General features: G+C 44.8%; 1 protein-coding gene across 1 annotated transcript; it reads left to right on the forward strand.

Moving 5' to 3' along the window:
• The first annotated feature begins 2904 nt into the window (after positions 1–2904).
• PRPH2 (peripherin 2) lies at positions 2905–13055 on the forward strand. The gene is made up of 3 exons (XM_009951052.2): positions 2905–3485; positions 6233–6479; positions 12819–13055. Exons 1-3 carry the CDS (start codon positions 2905–2907, stop codon positions 13053–13055), a joined length of 1065 nt encoding a protein of 354 aa, XP_009949354.2.
• Positions 13056–14567: the final 1512 nt, after the last annotated feature.

Raw genomic sequence — 14567 nt, forward strand, 5'->3', positions numbered from 1 at the left:
TAAGCTGGAAGCCTTAACTCCTCACTTCCAAAAGTGTTAACTTCATTATTTGAAGGAAGCCTCAGAGCATGGCATGTGATTTGACGTCACCAATCCCTTTTGAAGTTTCCAAGCATGGTGAGTTGACTTGATAGGTGGGTAGTTTTTGCCACTGTGAGTGCCCATCTGGTAGTGAACTATTGAAACTATTTAAATAAACACAGCAAATTTCTGGATCTGGGTTGGTTTGGTTGTGTTGATTGCCCTCTGTGACGACTTTAAAGGTATTACCTGAAGTCTTGATGGTCTAATTCGTACCTAAGTGTCCCTTCCTGAGCATCAGGTGAATCACTGATCATGTCCCAGAGAGCATAAAGTATTTAGGAATGGTTTATTAGGACCCAGCCTGTTGCCTTCATTTAAGGAGAGGAGTGGATCAGTGAGCCCTGAAGCATATGCTGCATGTTCCATTTCACTATTTTTATTCCCGATTTAACAGGAAACACCCTAGTGTGTACAATGACATTGTTTTGCTGCATCAGATTTATTGCAGACATCTGAATGTTAATTAAGGTAATGGGTACTCAGACCTGTACTCATGAATATAAGCTTCCCAATATCCAGGGCAGCATCAGGCTTACCTCTGCTGTGGGCAGGTTTACTATTTCTTGTCCTAGTAATTGCAGAATGTATTTTGCTGTATACCCTTGTGATCCACAGACATGATAGAAAATCCTTTTTCTCTTTAACTAGAGTTTTGCTCTGTCGTCACTGACAAGAAAGGAAATAGTTTCAGGTTCATTTGTCTAGAATTAACTACAGGCTGTCAGATAAATACGCCCTCCAAACTATCTTGCATTCGCTGGCTGAGCCTTGGAGGAGTCAGTAAAATGCAGTAATGTGGGCTGTGTGGTTACAGGATATTTTGCCAAGAAGCCAGGAGTGCTTCAGTGGTTTCAGTGCTGTGGCTTATTGCACAGAAATATTTAATAGGCTTTTCTAAGAAACAGCACTTTTCATCCACTTCATAGCAAGCAGAGAGAATAGCCCCTGATGAGTCATTGCCTTCCTCCTTTCCTCTTACATACTCACCCTTCACCTGCAAGAGCAGCAGCAGTGTGAACAACCGGGACTGCTTTAGGAAAATCTCAGTTACCAGCTGCTCTCCAGGTCACTGTGACAGTGCCCAGATGAGCTAGGAATGGTCCGTTGCAAAAACCTTCTTTTAACAGAGGAAAAAGTAGCAGCTTGATAGCCTTTGTCCTTGCTGAAGGGACCTCCAGCATCCCAGGATCTCAAACAGTAACTGAGCAGCATCCATGGTACCACACAGCAGCAGACTATCAAAGTGCTATTTTTCAGCACCTTTTTAAAAATTATTATTATTTTTTTCACACTTGCCTTCCTCTTGGGCAGGTCCCTCTGCCTTTCCCTTGGGGTTGGCGCACCATGCTGCTGGCAGCCGCTAGAGGATGCCCCCTGGGCACTCAGGGAGCAGCAGCAGCTCACGTTGGCTTGAATCAGGGCAGCACCTCCCAGTCCCTCTCCTGGGGCTGTTCCTTTCTCCCCAGTGGTGTTAGCACCCACGCCCTCACACACCTGCAGGCTAACTTTGCATTGCTGGAGGTTGCCTGAGGTTAATTTTGTGTTGCTGCAGTGGAAGGGCGGGGGGGGTGAGCCAGCGCAGGACTTGCCGCAATAGCTCTGAACCTCTGTGGGCCAAGAGGGGAGCAAGAGGTGATACTTCAAGATGAGTAAAACTCCTAAAGCCCTGGAAAGAGCAAAAGCCCAGCGTCCATGCTTGCCTGCCACAGCTGTGTGGCACAAGGAGGAAGGAAGGCCATCACCGAAGGAGGGGGTTGCATCCCTCCTTTTCTGACTGCTACAGTACGAGCGCAGAGCCAGGCTGCAGGTCCATCAGCAGGCCCCGAGGACCCCAGGGGTACCTCCCTTGCACTGGCTAGTGACAATGGCCTGAGGGTCCCTCCCCAGCGGCTGGGTCAAATTCCTCCCTGGTGTAAGCTCCCAGGTCTCCTAGGGCAGCCCTGCTCCCCTCCCTGGCCCAGTGATTATCCAGTAAGCTGCTCACGTCAGCTCACTTTTCATAAAAGCATCTCTAGATTTCAGCTGGGGGGTTATTTATTGAGTTTCTCTGAACTTTTCCTTTCTCCTTCCCTCGTGCCAAGGCCCAGAGATGGTACAAGCCCTAGAAGTAAATAGAAAATGCCAAGCTTAGGTTTTTTAGGTCACTGTAAACTACACGCTTATCTGCTTCCAGAACACATAAGCCACAGGATGTCATCTTGGGTCAACACAGAAGGATAAGGACTAGAAAGGTGGTTTTGGCTGTAGATATGAATAAATCATGATCACATAGGGGAAGTACATTTTTGTATTCAAGCAACCTTTTTTAATCTCTGTTCCCTCTTCTTTTTTCCTCAAGGGATCCATATTCTTCTTTTTATGTCTTTGGGTTTTCATATTCTGCCCAGCAGCCTATCATAGGAAAGCACAAATCTACTAAACAGTAAAATGAGGGATTATTTCCACTCATCTGTTGACAGACATTTCTCCAAATTGGATCAAATGATTAAAGGTATTAGAATGACGTCTTGCAGATCCAGATCAAACCATTTGAAACCTTGAGACCGTTTCTCCTTTGCTTGGAAGGAACCACCAGAAATAGTTCTAGGTGCTAATTGCCCATTATTCTCACTAATGTGAGATTCTTAATTGGGATCTTTGAATATTTTACTTGCTTGAATCCTAACCGGGGAAGCTCAAGATGGAAGGACCGCGCAGTGGCTCGCTTCCCACCATGCCGTTTGGGGTCTCTTCCAATGCCTGAATGGTTCTTCCTCGAGTTGCTTACGCCAAGAAGAGGGGTCCAGGCGGCGAAACCTTCCAACATCTCACATTACGAAGATGGCACTGCTGAAAGTCAAATTCAATCAGAAGAAACGAGTAAAACTAGCGCAGGGACTATGGCTCATGAACTGGTTTTCGGTGTTTGCTGGAATCCTTGTTTTTAGCATGGGATTGTTCCTCAAAATTGAACTCCGGAAGCGAAGCGAAGTGATGGACAATTCTGAAAGCCACTTTGTGCCCAATTCTTTGATATTGATGGGTATATTATCCTGCGCCTTCAATGGTTTTGCTGGCAAAATTTGTTACGATTCTCTGGATCCCGCTAAATTTGCCAAGTGGAAGCCTTTGCTGAAACCTTACCTGGCACTATGTTTCTTCTTTAACATACTCCTTTTCTTCGTTGCTCTGATTTGCTTTCTCATGCGGGGCTCTCTGGAGAGCACGCTGGCCCAGGGGCTCAAGAACGGCATGAAGTTCTACCGGGACACAGACACTCCTGGAAGATGCTTCATGAAGAAGACCATCGACATGCTCCAAATTGAGTTCAAATGCTGTGGGAACAGTGGCTTCAAAGATTGGTTTGAAATTCAGTGGATCAGCAACAGATATCTGGACTTCAGCTCCAAAGAAGTGAAAGAGTAAGTGACTTAGTGGGGTTTGTACCATGTAGTATCATTATTTGATCAGTATAGTACTAAAGAAATGTACGTCCCAACAGGTACTGACTGGAGGGGGATTTGTATAAAATGTGGTTTTTTCTCTGCTCTTGCTTAATAAGCATCCCAAATGATCAGCCAGATTGCTTCCTCCCCTGGCAAATTCCTCTAGTGGTATCCAGAACATGAGATATAAAGCACCAAAATGCAATTCTCACTCTTACTCAGTGCGGTGTAAACAGACTTAAAATAATATTTTTTACTGTCTTTTACCTCTTTATAAAACCATTATGTTGAGCCACACACACCTATTCCCAAAATTGACAGGAAAAGTATGAAAACTTCACTACTAAAGCAGATTTCAATGCAACTTTTCAAGTTCCAAAAAAAAGACTTTCCTGGATGTATACTGTTGATACCACTTTTAAAACTCCACTTTAGATACTGGCAATTAATCAGTCTCATGGAAACAAATAGAAACAGTAACAATTTTCATGTGTTTTAAATCCTTAAGATTTAGAATTTTATTTTTATATTCACTCAACGGATTGCTTCAGCATGGTGACAATAGTGAGCATCAACACCCGTTGACGTTCCTAGCTTTACACAGTGTCCCTTGTAGCCAAACGCATTTTAAGTTCTCTCCTGTATAAAAACATGTTCAATATATACACTTGTGCCTAATTCTTTTAAGCCTCACCTGCAAACAGCACTAGTGTTGTGCAAACGTCTATGCAAACCGGAACAGACTGTTGACCAGAAACACCTTAATGGCTCTGATGTCAGTGCCCAAAGAGGCAGTAATCTCAAAATCAGGTTAGGTGCAGTAAGCGCAAGTGGAACATAAACATGAGAACAAATGAACTCCTGAAGTTAAAAAAAAGGCATTGAGCACAGATACCCGCAACCTTTTTAAAAATTAAGTATTGGGGAAGAGATCTTTATTCAGAGTTCTTTGGGAACCTCATTTATTAACATTCATATTCTGTGGTTGCACAAAGGGTCTTGTAAACTGGAAGAAATCTGCCTTTTAAATATACTGCCTATATTAAAAATGTCTGAAGTAATTTTGAAAAAAGCTTTGTGTGTCTCTTGGGTTCCCTGCCTGACTGTGTAAATGGTATTTCACCTGTGTGTCTCTCTGCATATTGTTTTGACTTACTGGGTGGTCTGGTTGCTTTTGCAATTCTGGACTAGCACGTTGTAGTGAAAACTGTTACAGGCTTAACCTATTGCACTGCAGGGTTATCACAAATACATTCGCTATTTAATGAGGGAGTGTTTGCGTTGCAAAGGTATGCCCATGGGTATAAATAACGTCCTGAAAACATAATAAGTTCACCTTGCCAGCATTATATGGAGATTTGAGAGCTGTAACTTAATCCAGCAGCAGTGGAAGCGCAAAGCACAGAGGGAAAACAAGGTTATATCGTCCTTAATAAGTGATGTCTTCTTTGGGACTGAGACACAGGGCAATTTCTTTGTACGACTGAGGCAGGAAACAGGGCATTAAAAATCCACAAATGGATGTTAATGAGTGAATTCATGGTTTGAACTACATGTGGTGGTGCACAATCTCTGCTCACATTCCTGGTAGGATATTCTGGTCCCTTTGAAGTCAATAGCAAAGTTCTCCTTAATTCCAGGGAAGGTGGGAGTCCGTCCCCCGCAATGTGATTTTTATATTATTTATAGAGCAAAGGCCTGACCCAATCTCTCCAAGACTGGTGGGGCTTGTACACATCAATGAGAATTAGACCCAACTCAGAGCACACTTTACAGCTAGAGATAAAACCTCAATTGCAGTTCGTGCTTAAATATATTTAGGTCATGGCTGCAAAGTGGAATTTTGCTTCACCAGGCTGTTGCAACGATCGCTTTCTCTATGACACAACTTTAAAATATGCATATAGAAAGCTACAAGCGACTCTCAAGATTTTTTTCACCTGTCTAGATCACTGGTGCTCTCCATTCTGTCATTTTCTTAGCAAAATGGCATTTGTTAGAGTTGCAGTCCTCATATTACAGTCTTTTGTTGCAGTGCCAGTGGAACTATTTTGCCCTCATTTAAACATCTCATAAGGCACCAGACCAAATGGCTGTTTAGGGAGAGCAACCTCAGTCTCAAATGAACTGGGGAGCTCCTGCAAGAACTTCAGAGATTTTTCAACATCCTGTTGTTGAAGCACATTTCGTGTTTTGGATACTGACTACCTTCCCAAGCCAAGAACAAATGCGTAACAGCTTCCTGGAGCTATTATCATCAAAGAGATGCTGTTAGGTTTGCTGGATCAATGATCTACCTGGATATGGTGGATCTTAAGGTTGTTGTGGGTCCTTTCCCAAGCTCAGGTCACCTCCAGCATCTCCCTTCTACCCCAGCTATGCTGCAATCAGTCTTTTCTGACTACCCTTCCTGAAATTTCTCTCTGCTATTTAATTTTCTTAAAAATTAATTTATTTGAAAAAGCAACCCGAGAGGGCGTGTTTCCATCATGAAGAGTTGATTAGACTCAGTGTAGCCTTGACATAAAAAAGGGTTTCAGAGGGGAAAAACACCCAGGACAAATGCCACTATATGAACAGGGGATGCAGAGAAATAGCATGGTAAGGCGGCACAGTGGAAAATCTGTGTTGCCTTTGCTTTCCTTTCTTGGTCAAGTTCACTCCGGTGTATCTTTACGTGTGTCTGTGTGTGTATTCACGCTTCCTTCTGCCCTTGCCCGTAGTCGGATCAAAAGCAATGTGGACGGAAGGTATTTGGTGGACGGTGTCCCTTTCAGCTGCTGCAACCCCAGCTCCCCGAGACCCTGCATCCAGTACCAGGTCACCAACAACTCGGCTCACTACAGCTACGACTACCAAACGGAGGAGCTCAACCTCTGGCGCCGTGGCTGCCGGGAAGCCCTCCTGCACTACTACAGCAGCATGATGAGCTCCATGGGTGCCGTTGTCCTCCTCGTCTGGCTTTTTGAGGTAACCCTCTCCCCTCAGCCCCACTTTGCTGAAGCACCAGCTCCAGAAGGGCAGAGTGTTTTCCAATGTGGGCTTTCGAGTTAAAGATCAGATCTGTTTAAAATAAATTGTCTGTCACTGTTCTTTGGCTGAGGAAACATCTAATAGTGAACACCTGCGTAAGGCCTGAAAGGTCCCAGGTTGGAGACACAGCTGGGAAGCATGGGGAGGGGGTTAGATTACAGACATCCCCCTTTTCAGAGCAAGGGGCCAGAGCCTCGAGTGTCCCACAGCAAGAGGGGGAAAAAGGGACCGATTTTTCTGCCAAATACAGGATGCTGAGCAGAAAAGAGCATGCAAGGGCTCAGCTGTCCAGATGCATTAATTTTATGTGTGTCACCATTAGTGGGGAATGAAAAGCACACAAAGCAGCGCGTCAGGAAGAGATGGCAGCAATTTGTGGGACAGAAAGTGCAATTAAGAGGTTTAAGTGCTTATGAAAATGAAACCTAGAGCCATACGCAGTGTCCAGCTCCAAGGCAGCATTTGGTTTAAGGTCCTTCATCAGCTCCATCAATGTTTTTGGTCACAAGAAGTGGTTTAGGTGAAGCAGATGAATTAATTTTATTTTATTCTGCTTCCCAAAAGCACTGTGCATATGCAAACAGGTGCCAATAGTGCCAAAACTGCAGAAGTTTGTGGGCACCATAACCTGAAGTGAAGTTTTGCTGCCAAAGTACTGTTCGATTGATGTGAGGGAAACACGTCCTCCTGCCTCTGGGAGATGGCCAGTTTTCTAGCCAGGGTGTTTAATCAATACTAATACGCGGGGAGCGTGGGCAGGCAGTGGCACGAGGGCTGGCGCGTGAGGTACGGGATGTGGAGGTGGGGCAGGACCGGGTGGCAAACGGGGAGGGTGCAGCTCACTGTGCAACACAGAGCGCCGCAGACCCTTCCCAGCCCTTGAAATGGCTGCTGCGAGTGGCATTGCCTATTTTAAATGATTCGGCCATCTTTTTAAAAATTTAGATAAATGCAAATTAAAAAAAGATGCATTCTATTTTGATACAAGCACTGACCTACACCCTGCCAGGAATTAACATTTTTTTTATAAAATAAACACCTACCCAATTAATCTGTGAACTGAAAAAAAAAATGGTAAAGTTACTTCATGTTGTGGTATTTTAAACAAAACCTACTCAGCACGGCTGAGAAATGTACTACCTCCTTGTAGCACTGTTATTCCGGTAAGAAAAGAAAGAGAGGCTCGTGTCTCAGCCTAGATTCAAATGAAGAGTTCTTGAACAGGGGAATTTCAGCTATATATGAAAATCAGAAGGTAATTCAAAAACTTGGGGGAAAAATGTACAGAAATACTAATGCCAGCTGCAAAAAATCATGACTAGGAATGTGTAACATACCTCTGCTAACTTGTAGGAGATTAATGACAGTGATGCATTAACATTAATAGCAGTGATAAAAATGCAATATTTTATTTCTAACTCTTCAAAGTACACCCGGGTATTTTTTTCAACCTGTGGCTTAACGAGAATCACAATCTTATCTTTTTTTTTCTTTGTCCTTTTCAAAATATGAGATTTGTTTCAGGCAATCAGAAGACTCTCGGGCAAAGCTTTAAAGAAGTATCACAAACTGGGTTATATTAATAGGCCCTCCTGAATATTTATGACTTGCCTGATAATCTGCCATAACGGGTCCAAATTAGGGTCTCAAACTTCCTCAGCTTTTAAGGCAAACTTTGAAGGGAGGAAGCAAAGCGGGAAGCAGACATTAATTTAGTCCCCCTTGGGATAGAACCACTTCCTTTGAATTCCAGTCAGGGTAGGAAACAATTTTATACTGAGCAGGAGTGCAGCAGCGTCCCGACTCCTGGCCAAGGTAAGATGTCAGTCTGAGCCGGGTGCAACTCAGCAGGCAGTTAACGTGCTGGCTCTGTGCTTATTTTCTCATTGACTGGCTTGCCGAGAAGTTACAGAAAAGTGCAAAAGCGAAGGAGCATCCCGGTTTGCTTTGCACCCGGAGCCACTGTGAACTCAAGCCAGGCAGCACGGCCACAGCACCTTCCCAGCAAAGCCGTTCTGGGGGCTGGCGGAGGACTCCTCCAGCTGGGTTGGTGGTATCAAGGTGTGGGAAGGGGGACAGAGCACAGAACGAAACACTAGTTGCAGCCTTTACTTCGAGCCGTAGGAAAATGTAACGTACCAAACCGATGCAGGGACTCAGGGAGTGCTACTGAGCTTTAACATTTCTATATTAGGTGCAAGGAAGGATGAACCTATTTTGAAGTATCAAAATTTCTATTTGAAAAAAAATTGTAGCATATCATATTTTCTGGAAATATATTATTATCCACGTGCTGCTCTTACTAGCAAAAGCTGTAGGCTTCCCATAAGTGATAACCGGTCATGAGGGTGACAAAAAAAGATCACGCCCTGCTCTAGCTAAGCCGCCTCAGGCTAAACCCTAGCAAACAGATGGGCTGTGCTGCAGAAGGTCAAGCAGAGCAAGCCTTCTTGACCTGCCTCAGCCAGCAAAGAGGAAATGGGGTGTTCAAGGGTGCCCCAAATAGAGCATTTCAAAAGGAGGGGAGGGCAGTAGCTGGTTCCTGAAATGCTCCAGGTCCTTCACCTGTATAAACATGTGGTGCTCGGTAGGTCACAGCTACTGAAATTGCTGAGGCCCTGAGATTTGTCTCACATGTGGTGCCAGAGAGGGAGCTCAGCACTGAGCTGCAGGAGCTGGGAAGCTGGGAAAGCGATGAGACATGAGCGGGAGGTGCATTGCACATTGTGTCCTGGAGAGTAAACTCTCTGATGCGTTGAACACTAGGAGTAAACTCCTGGTAATCTTCAAAACCAGCCTGCAGGCAGCAGGGACCCTCCAGAAGGACTCAGTTTGCTTTGCGGGCACAGATCAAGGGGCTGAGCGTGCTGTGGTGCAGGGGGATTCACCAGCCCAGCCTGCCCATACCTATCCCTGGAGAAACACTGCGGCCTTGTGGTGTGGCCTTCCTGCCACTTCAAAGTTGCTGTAAAATGACAGGGGGTTTCATGGCAGTTTGTCTATGGGCAAGGGGAAACCATTGCTCAGCGAGACTGGGCTGGCTTTGGGACTCTGATGGCCAGCCCTTCTCTACTGGGTTGTGATTAAGAACAGGTCTACAACTCAGAGCTGCAGAAGATTGAAGGGGCTCTGAAGGTCATCTTGGCCACAAATCCCTGCTCAAGCAGGGCCACCTGGAGCCAGTTGCTCAGGACCATGTCTAGACGGCTTTTGAACATCTCCAAGGAGGAAGACTCTGGCAATTCTCTGGGCAACATGTGCCAGTTACTCCATCACACTCACAGTGAAAAGTGTTTCCTGACGTTCAAACAGAAGCTCCTGCATTTCAGTTTGCACCCATGGCCTCTTGTCCTGCCACTGGGCACCACTGAAAAGAGCCTGGCTCCATCTTGTTTGCACCCTCCCTTCAGGCATTTGTACACATTGATGAGATCCCTCCTGAACCTTCTCTTCCCCAGGCTCAACGTTCCCAGCTGTCTCAGCCTTTTCACACGGGAGAGGTGCTCCAGTCTCTTCATCATCTCAGTGGCCCTTTGTTGGACTCCCTCCAGCATGGCCACATCTCTCTTGTAGTGAGGAGCCCAGAGCTGGACACAGCACTCCAGCTGTGGCCTCTCTGGTGCTGAGTAGGGGGGAAGGATCACCCCCCTCAACCTGCTGACAATACTTTGTCTTACACAGCCCAGGACACCATTCGCTGCCTTTGCCACAAGGGCACATTGCTGGCTCATGTTCAACTTGGTGTCCACCAGGACCCCAAGGGCCTTTATTACCAAGCTGCTTTCAGCCAGTCATCCCCAGCATATACTGGTGCGTGGGGTTTTTCCTTCCCTGGTGCAGGACTTCAGCAAAACTGATGGTCCAAGGCTCTATGCTATCATATAGGAGACAGACTATTTCACCAGATATAGTTGTCTTCAGCTTCCTGGACTTCCTTCTCAGCCGGCAGAGAAGGCAGGCTCGGGTCAGTGGAGGTGACAAGCGCCCAACCATTTTGCACTGCTTTTAGGAATTCTCAGCCCCAGGCACCCAAAATCTTTCTGAGGAAGATTTTAAAGAAAATGAAGTCTTAAACTGAGAGAAAATATCACAGAACTTCATCCGAGGGCAGGTCAGCTGCTCCCTTCTGCACAAGCACCTTCCCTTTTTAAAGCATGACCATATTTAGTGACTTAGATGCATCCAGGAAGCCTGCAAATACAGCTAATTTTGCTGTCAAATAGTGGGACTTAGCAAGTCAATCACAAAAAAAGCTCCTGCTGTCATGTAGTGAGGTAGCATAAGTATAGAGCAATGTGGAGGCCATCTTTTGCATGCAGCCCTATTAATCTTTACTTGCAACAGCCACCAATATGAAAGAGATTAGTCCTATGATGGACAGCAGCAAAACTGGGGCTCAGATTGAAAGGAAGTTGTCAAAGGCTTTAAATCCCAAGACTAGTGTGATGTGATTGGTCACTTCTTGTGACTTTTATAGAACTGTTTCAACTGATTTAAGTCATCATAGTAGTGGGTAGATCAACAACAAAATGAGACTATTTCCAGATTCAGGGCCAGAAGAAACTTCTTTGAAGACCAAGGTGTTGCGAGTCATACATTCCTATGTTAAACAGGATGAAAGTTTGCCTTTGGGCATGGAAGTATTTGATGAAGCTTGTTTGACCAATATTTTTCCCTTTCTGGTCTTGAGTGAAGGCAGAGAAACATGAACAGCTGAAAATTTCTAGAGTAACCAATGGTAACTTAAGTCTTCCAAGAGACACTGGTCATACACAAGCAGGATGACCGGGGTAGATAGGCTAATGAATGGTCCACAGAAGCACACGCTTGAGCAGTCCCATGAGTCCAAAACCCAGATGTGAATTTTGCCATTGGCCACACCATGTGGCTGGATCTCAACCTCAAATCTGCCCAGCTACCTGATGCTGTAATCCTGCATGACAGTTTGCAAGCTTCCTCCATCTCTACTTCAAAAGCCTCAACAGAGAGCAGCACCTTGCAGGTCCAGGGCAGCTCTCTGAGGGCCTCAGCTCTGCCACCAGGTAAGCAACCACAGGGATGCCGGCCTCTTTAGCCATTAGGGTTTAGGAGGACCTGATGTAATTACTTCCTTGGGAGTCTGGATAGGACAACAGAGGCATTGTACTTCCCTTACAGAACAAATCCTATGAGGTTGTTAACAACAAGTGGTCTCAGCTTCACGTAGCTCACAAAAGACTAAACTAATCTTGCTGCTGCCCCACCCTGACCACCTCCTCTACCACCTCCTCAAGATGGCTCTTCTGGGCATTGCCTTTTCTTTCTTCCTCTACCTCACAGATCAATCACTTTTCTTAAGCACCAAAACGGTGGAATTCCAGTCAGAATGTTCTAAATGAACGGAAGGAGGCAGGAGACTGTCTGAAAACATTCTTTCTCTCTGGAGGCAGGTTTGGGGTGTTGCCAGCATCAGGGGTGTGACACCAGCATAATACAGTAGAAAAAGTCTCAGTCAGGGCTGCTGGGACTGGTAAATATTTTACCAGAAATAGAAATTGTTTCAGATGGAACCAGTGAGAGATACAGATCACCTGCTGCCTTGGTTTCCTTATTTGCACATACGTATGTAAAAACAAAACCAGAATCTGAAGTAGACAAGCTGATGGCTCAAATCCTAATGCTGCTCTGTTCTGCCCAGATGCTTATTCATGAATGTTTCCTTGATCAGTTTAATATACTTGCCAAACATATTAAGGTCAACATGAAGTAAAAGTATTCAGAGTTAAAATTCAGTGGATGGTGGCAGAGGATGTTGTTGCACATATAAACAGCTTTATGGACACCTAGTGCACAGGAGCAGAGGATTCGTTAAAATCTCCTGGGAAGCACCGACCCTGTGACAGGGTATGTGGAAAGGCCCCTTGCGCACACGTTCTGCAGCAGCCAGCACGTACTTCCTTCGTAAGTTGATGCATACACTCACTGCTTACCGGCTGTCACACTTTCCATGGCGCTCACTAATTTCAGACCTTCACCCTCTCCTTTCCTTCTTGTGAAGGGACATTCTCCTCCTGCCAGCTCCCCTTCACCCCTCCTGGTTATCCAAGGGGGGAAGGCTGCTCAAGATCTCCTCTCGTGTGGAGGATTCCCGCAGCCCTTAAGCTGTACCTGTTTGGTGCCTTTGGCATTTTGCTCATGCCACCAGCCTGGGCTGCTGGTAGTGGAGGATGGTGAAGATGCGGACAGGGGTATAAAAGTTTGCCTGACGCTCCCTGTCTTTTCCATTGCATGGCACAGATGTCCGTGATGGTTGGCTTGCGTCTTCTGCACACCTCTCTGGAAAGCATTGCAAATCCAGAAGACCCCGAATGTGAAAGCGAAGGGTGGATCTTGGAGAACAGCCTGAAGGACACTTTGAAGTCCGTGCTGGAGAGTTTGAAAAAGATGGGTAAGTTCAATCAGGTGGAAGCAGGCGCCGAAGCGGCTGAAGGAGAGGAAGGTGGGAAGACGCCAGCCATCACAACGGTCAGTTGAGCTCCTAATCGATGTGGACTTTTTATCAGAGGGGAATAAAAAAACTGAGAATTGTGAATATCTACATTTTAAAAGCTATGTATCAGCCATCAGAACACTCATTTCTACGTATGTTTTTTTTGTATATGGGAGTATACAACATAGTGCACCTTGGGATAATACACTTATCCACAATGTGAGTACACCATATTCATACCTTCTCGGGGAAATGACCCCCCCTAGGACTTGCAATATTCACATGTTCCCTTATTAGGGACAGTTAGTCAAAAAAAAAATAATTAAAAAAATTACTGGCATCACATGATGATCCATTCCATCTTATTTTGAAATTAAAAGTGGAATTTGAAACTTAACATTTTTTGCTCAAGTTGCTTTATCAGCGTATTTTATGTACGTCAACATTTAAAGACAAACAGATTGGTTTTCTGGGGAGTAACATGTTAGAAGTCAAAGGAAGAAAGATTTCCAGAATTGTATATAACTTAGTATACAGGTATTTTGTCAAACCTCTCATATAATGTGATTTTTGTTCATGTGCTAAGCAATGGTATTTTCTGCTGTATTCTTAAGATGTACATAGAACAAAATGCAAACTTATGCTGAGAATTTATGTTCTACGCAAAAATTGTAATTTAATGAAACAGCACAAGTATCATGAAAACAACATTAAGGTAAGATTTATGGTGGTCGTTTTTTTCTCAGGGTTTTTTCAGCCTGCATATCTTGAATGAGTGTGTTGTAGACTTACACTTCATCTTGTATTTAAACAAGCAGAAGCTTAGAAGATTCCTCTTGTAGTGGGTGGAATCAATGCTCTGAGCATGTGCCAGTCACCATTGTTCTGGGCATTTTAAAAAGTATGTAATCTCATAGCTTACCCCAGAATATTAAACCCCAACTATTTTTAAAACATGAGGAAAAACCAACAAACAAACAAAACACCAAAAAGGCTACTTAGAACTAACATTTCCAGGGTCCTAGCAAAGGAACACCATTCATCTGCAAGTATGTCAAGCCTCAAACTTTGAAGCCAGGGAAAAATAAGTTTAAATCAGTCCCCAGTGTGCAAGTTTTACAAGTTTTATTTACCAGTGATAGGGTACCCTTCATTATATCTTTTAAGTCAAATGGAAGGCACATTTTGCATATGCTACATCTCTCCAAACACACAGTCACAGCTGCAGGACCCTGTTCTCATGTATAAAGTTGGAATAAGACATGGAAAGAGTTTGCTGCGGAGCATGGCCTCTAGTAAGGGAACAGAGCATCATCTTACCAAATCATTTCAGCTAAAGGGAAAGAAACCCAAGAGGGCAAGCCCCAACTTTCTGCGCAAACAATTGCAGACATCTCAGTCCCTCAGATACAAGCTAGGTACCACACTCATTTTTACCCTGGCTGTGCAAGACCTCCACTTCTCTGCAGTGTACCTGGGAGAGTTTTCCCAGCGGGTCCCTTCCACCCGGCTGGTGGCCGGTCTTCAGCCGAAGCCATGTTTGCCGCTGCCTAATC

Source organism: Leptosomus discolor, chromosome 2, assembly GCF_034619465.1.
Source record: "Leptosomus discolor isolate bLepDis1 chromosome 2, bLepDis1.hap2, whole genome shotgun sequence".
In the NCBI taxonomy this organism is placed as follows: domain Eukaryota; kingdom Metazoa; phylum Chordata; class Aves; order Leptosomiformes; family Leptosomidae; genus Leptosomus; species Leptosomus discolor.

Bases quoted from the DNA above. Each gene is read 5' to 3' on its own strand.
- PRPH2 (XM_009951052.2), top strand. From the start codon at position 2,905: ATGGCACTGCTGAAAGTCAAATTCAATCAGAAGAAACGAGTAAAACTA. The intron at 3,486-6,232 runs GTAAGTGACTTA...CCTTGCCCGTAG, and splicing joins AGCTCCAAAGAAGTGAAAGA to TCGGATCAAAAGCAATGTGG. The intron at 6,480-12,818 runs GTAACCCTCTCC...TGCATGGCACAG, and splicing joins TCCTCGTCTGGCTTTTTGAG to ATGTCCGTGATGGTTGGCTT.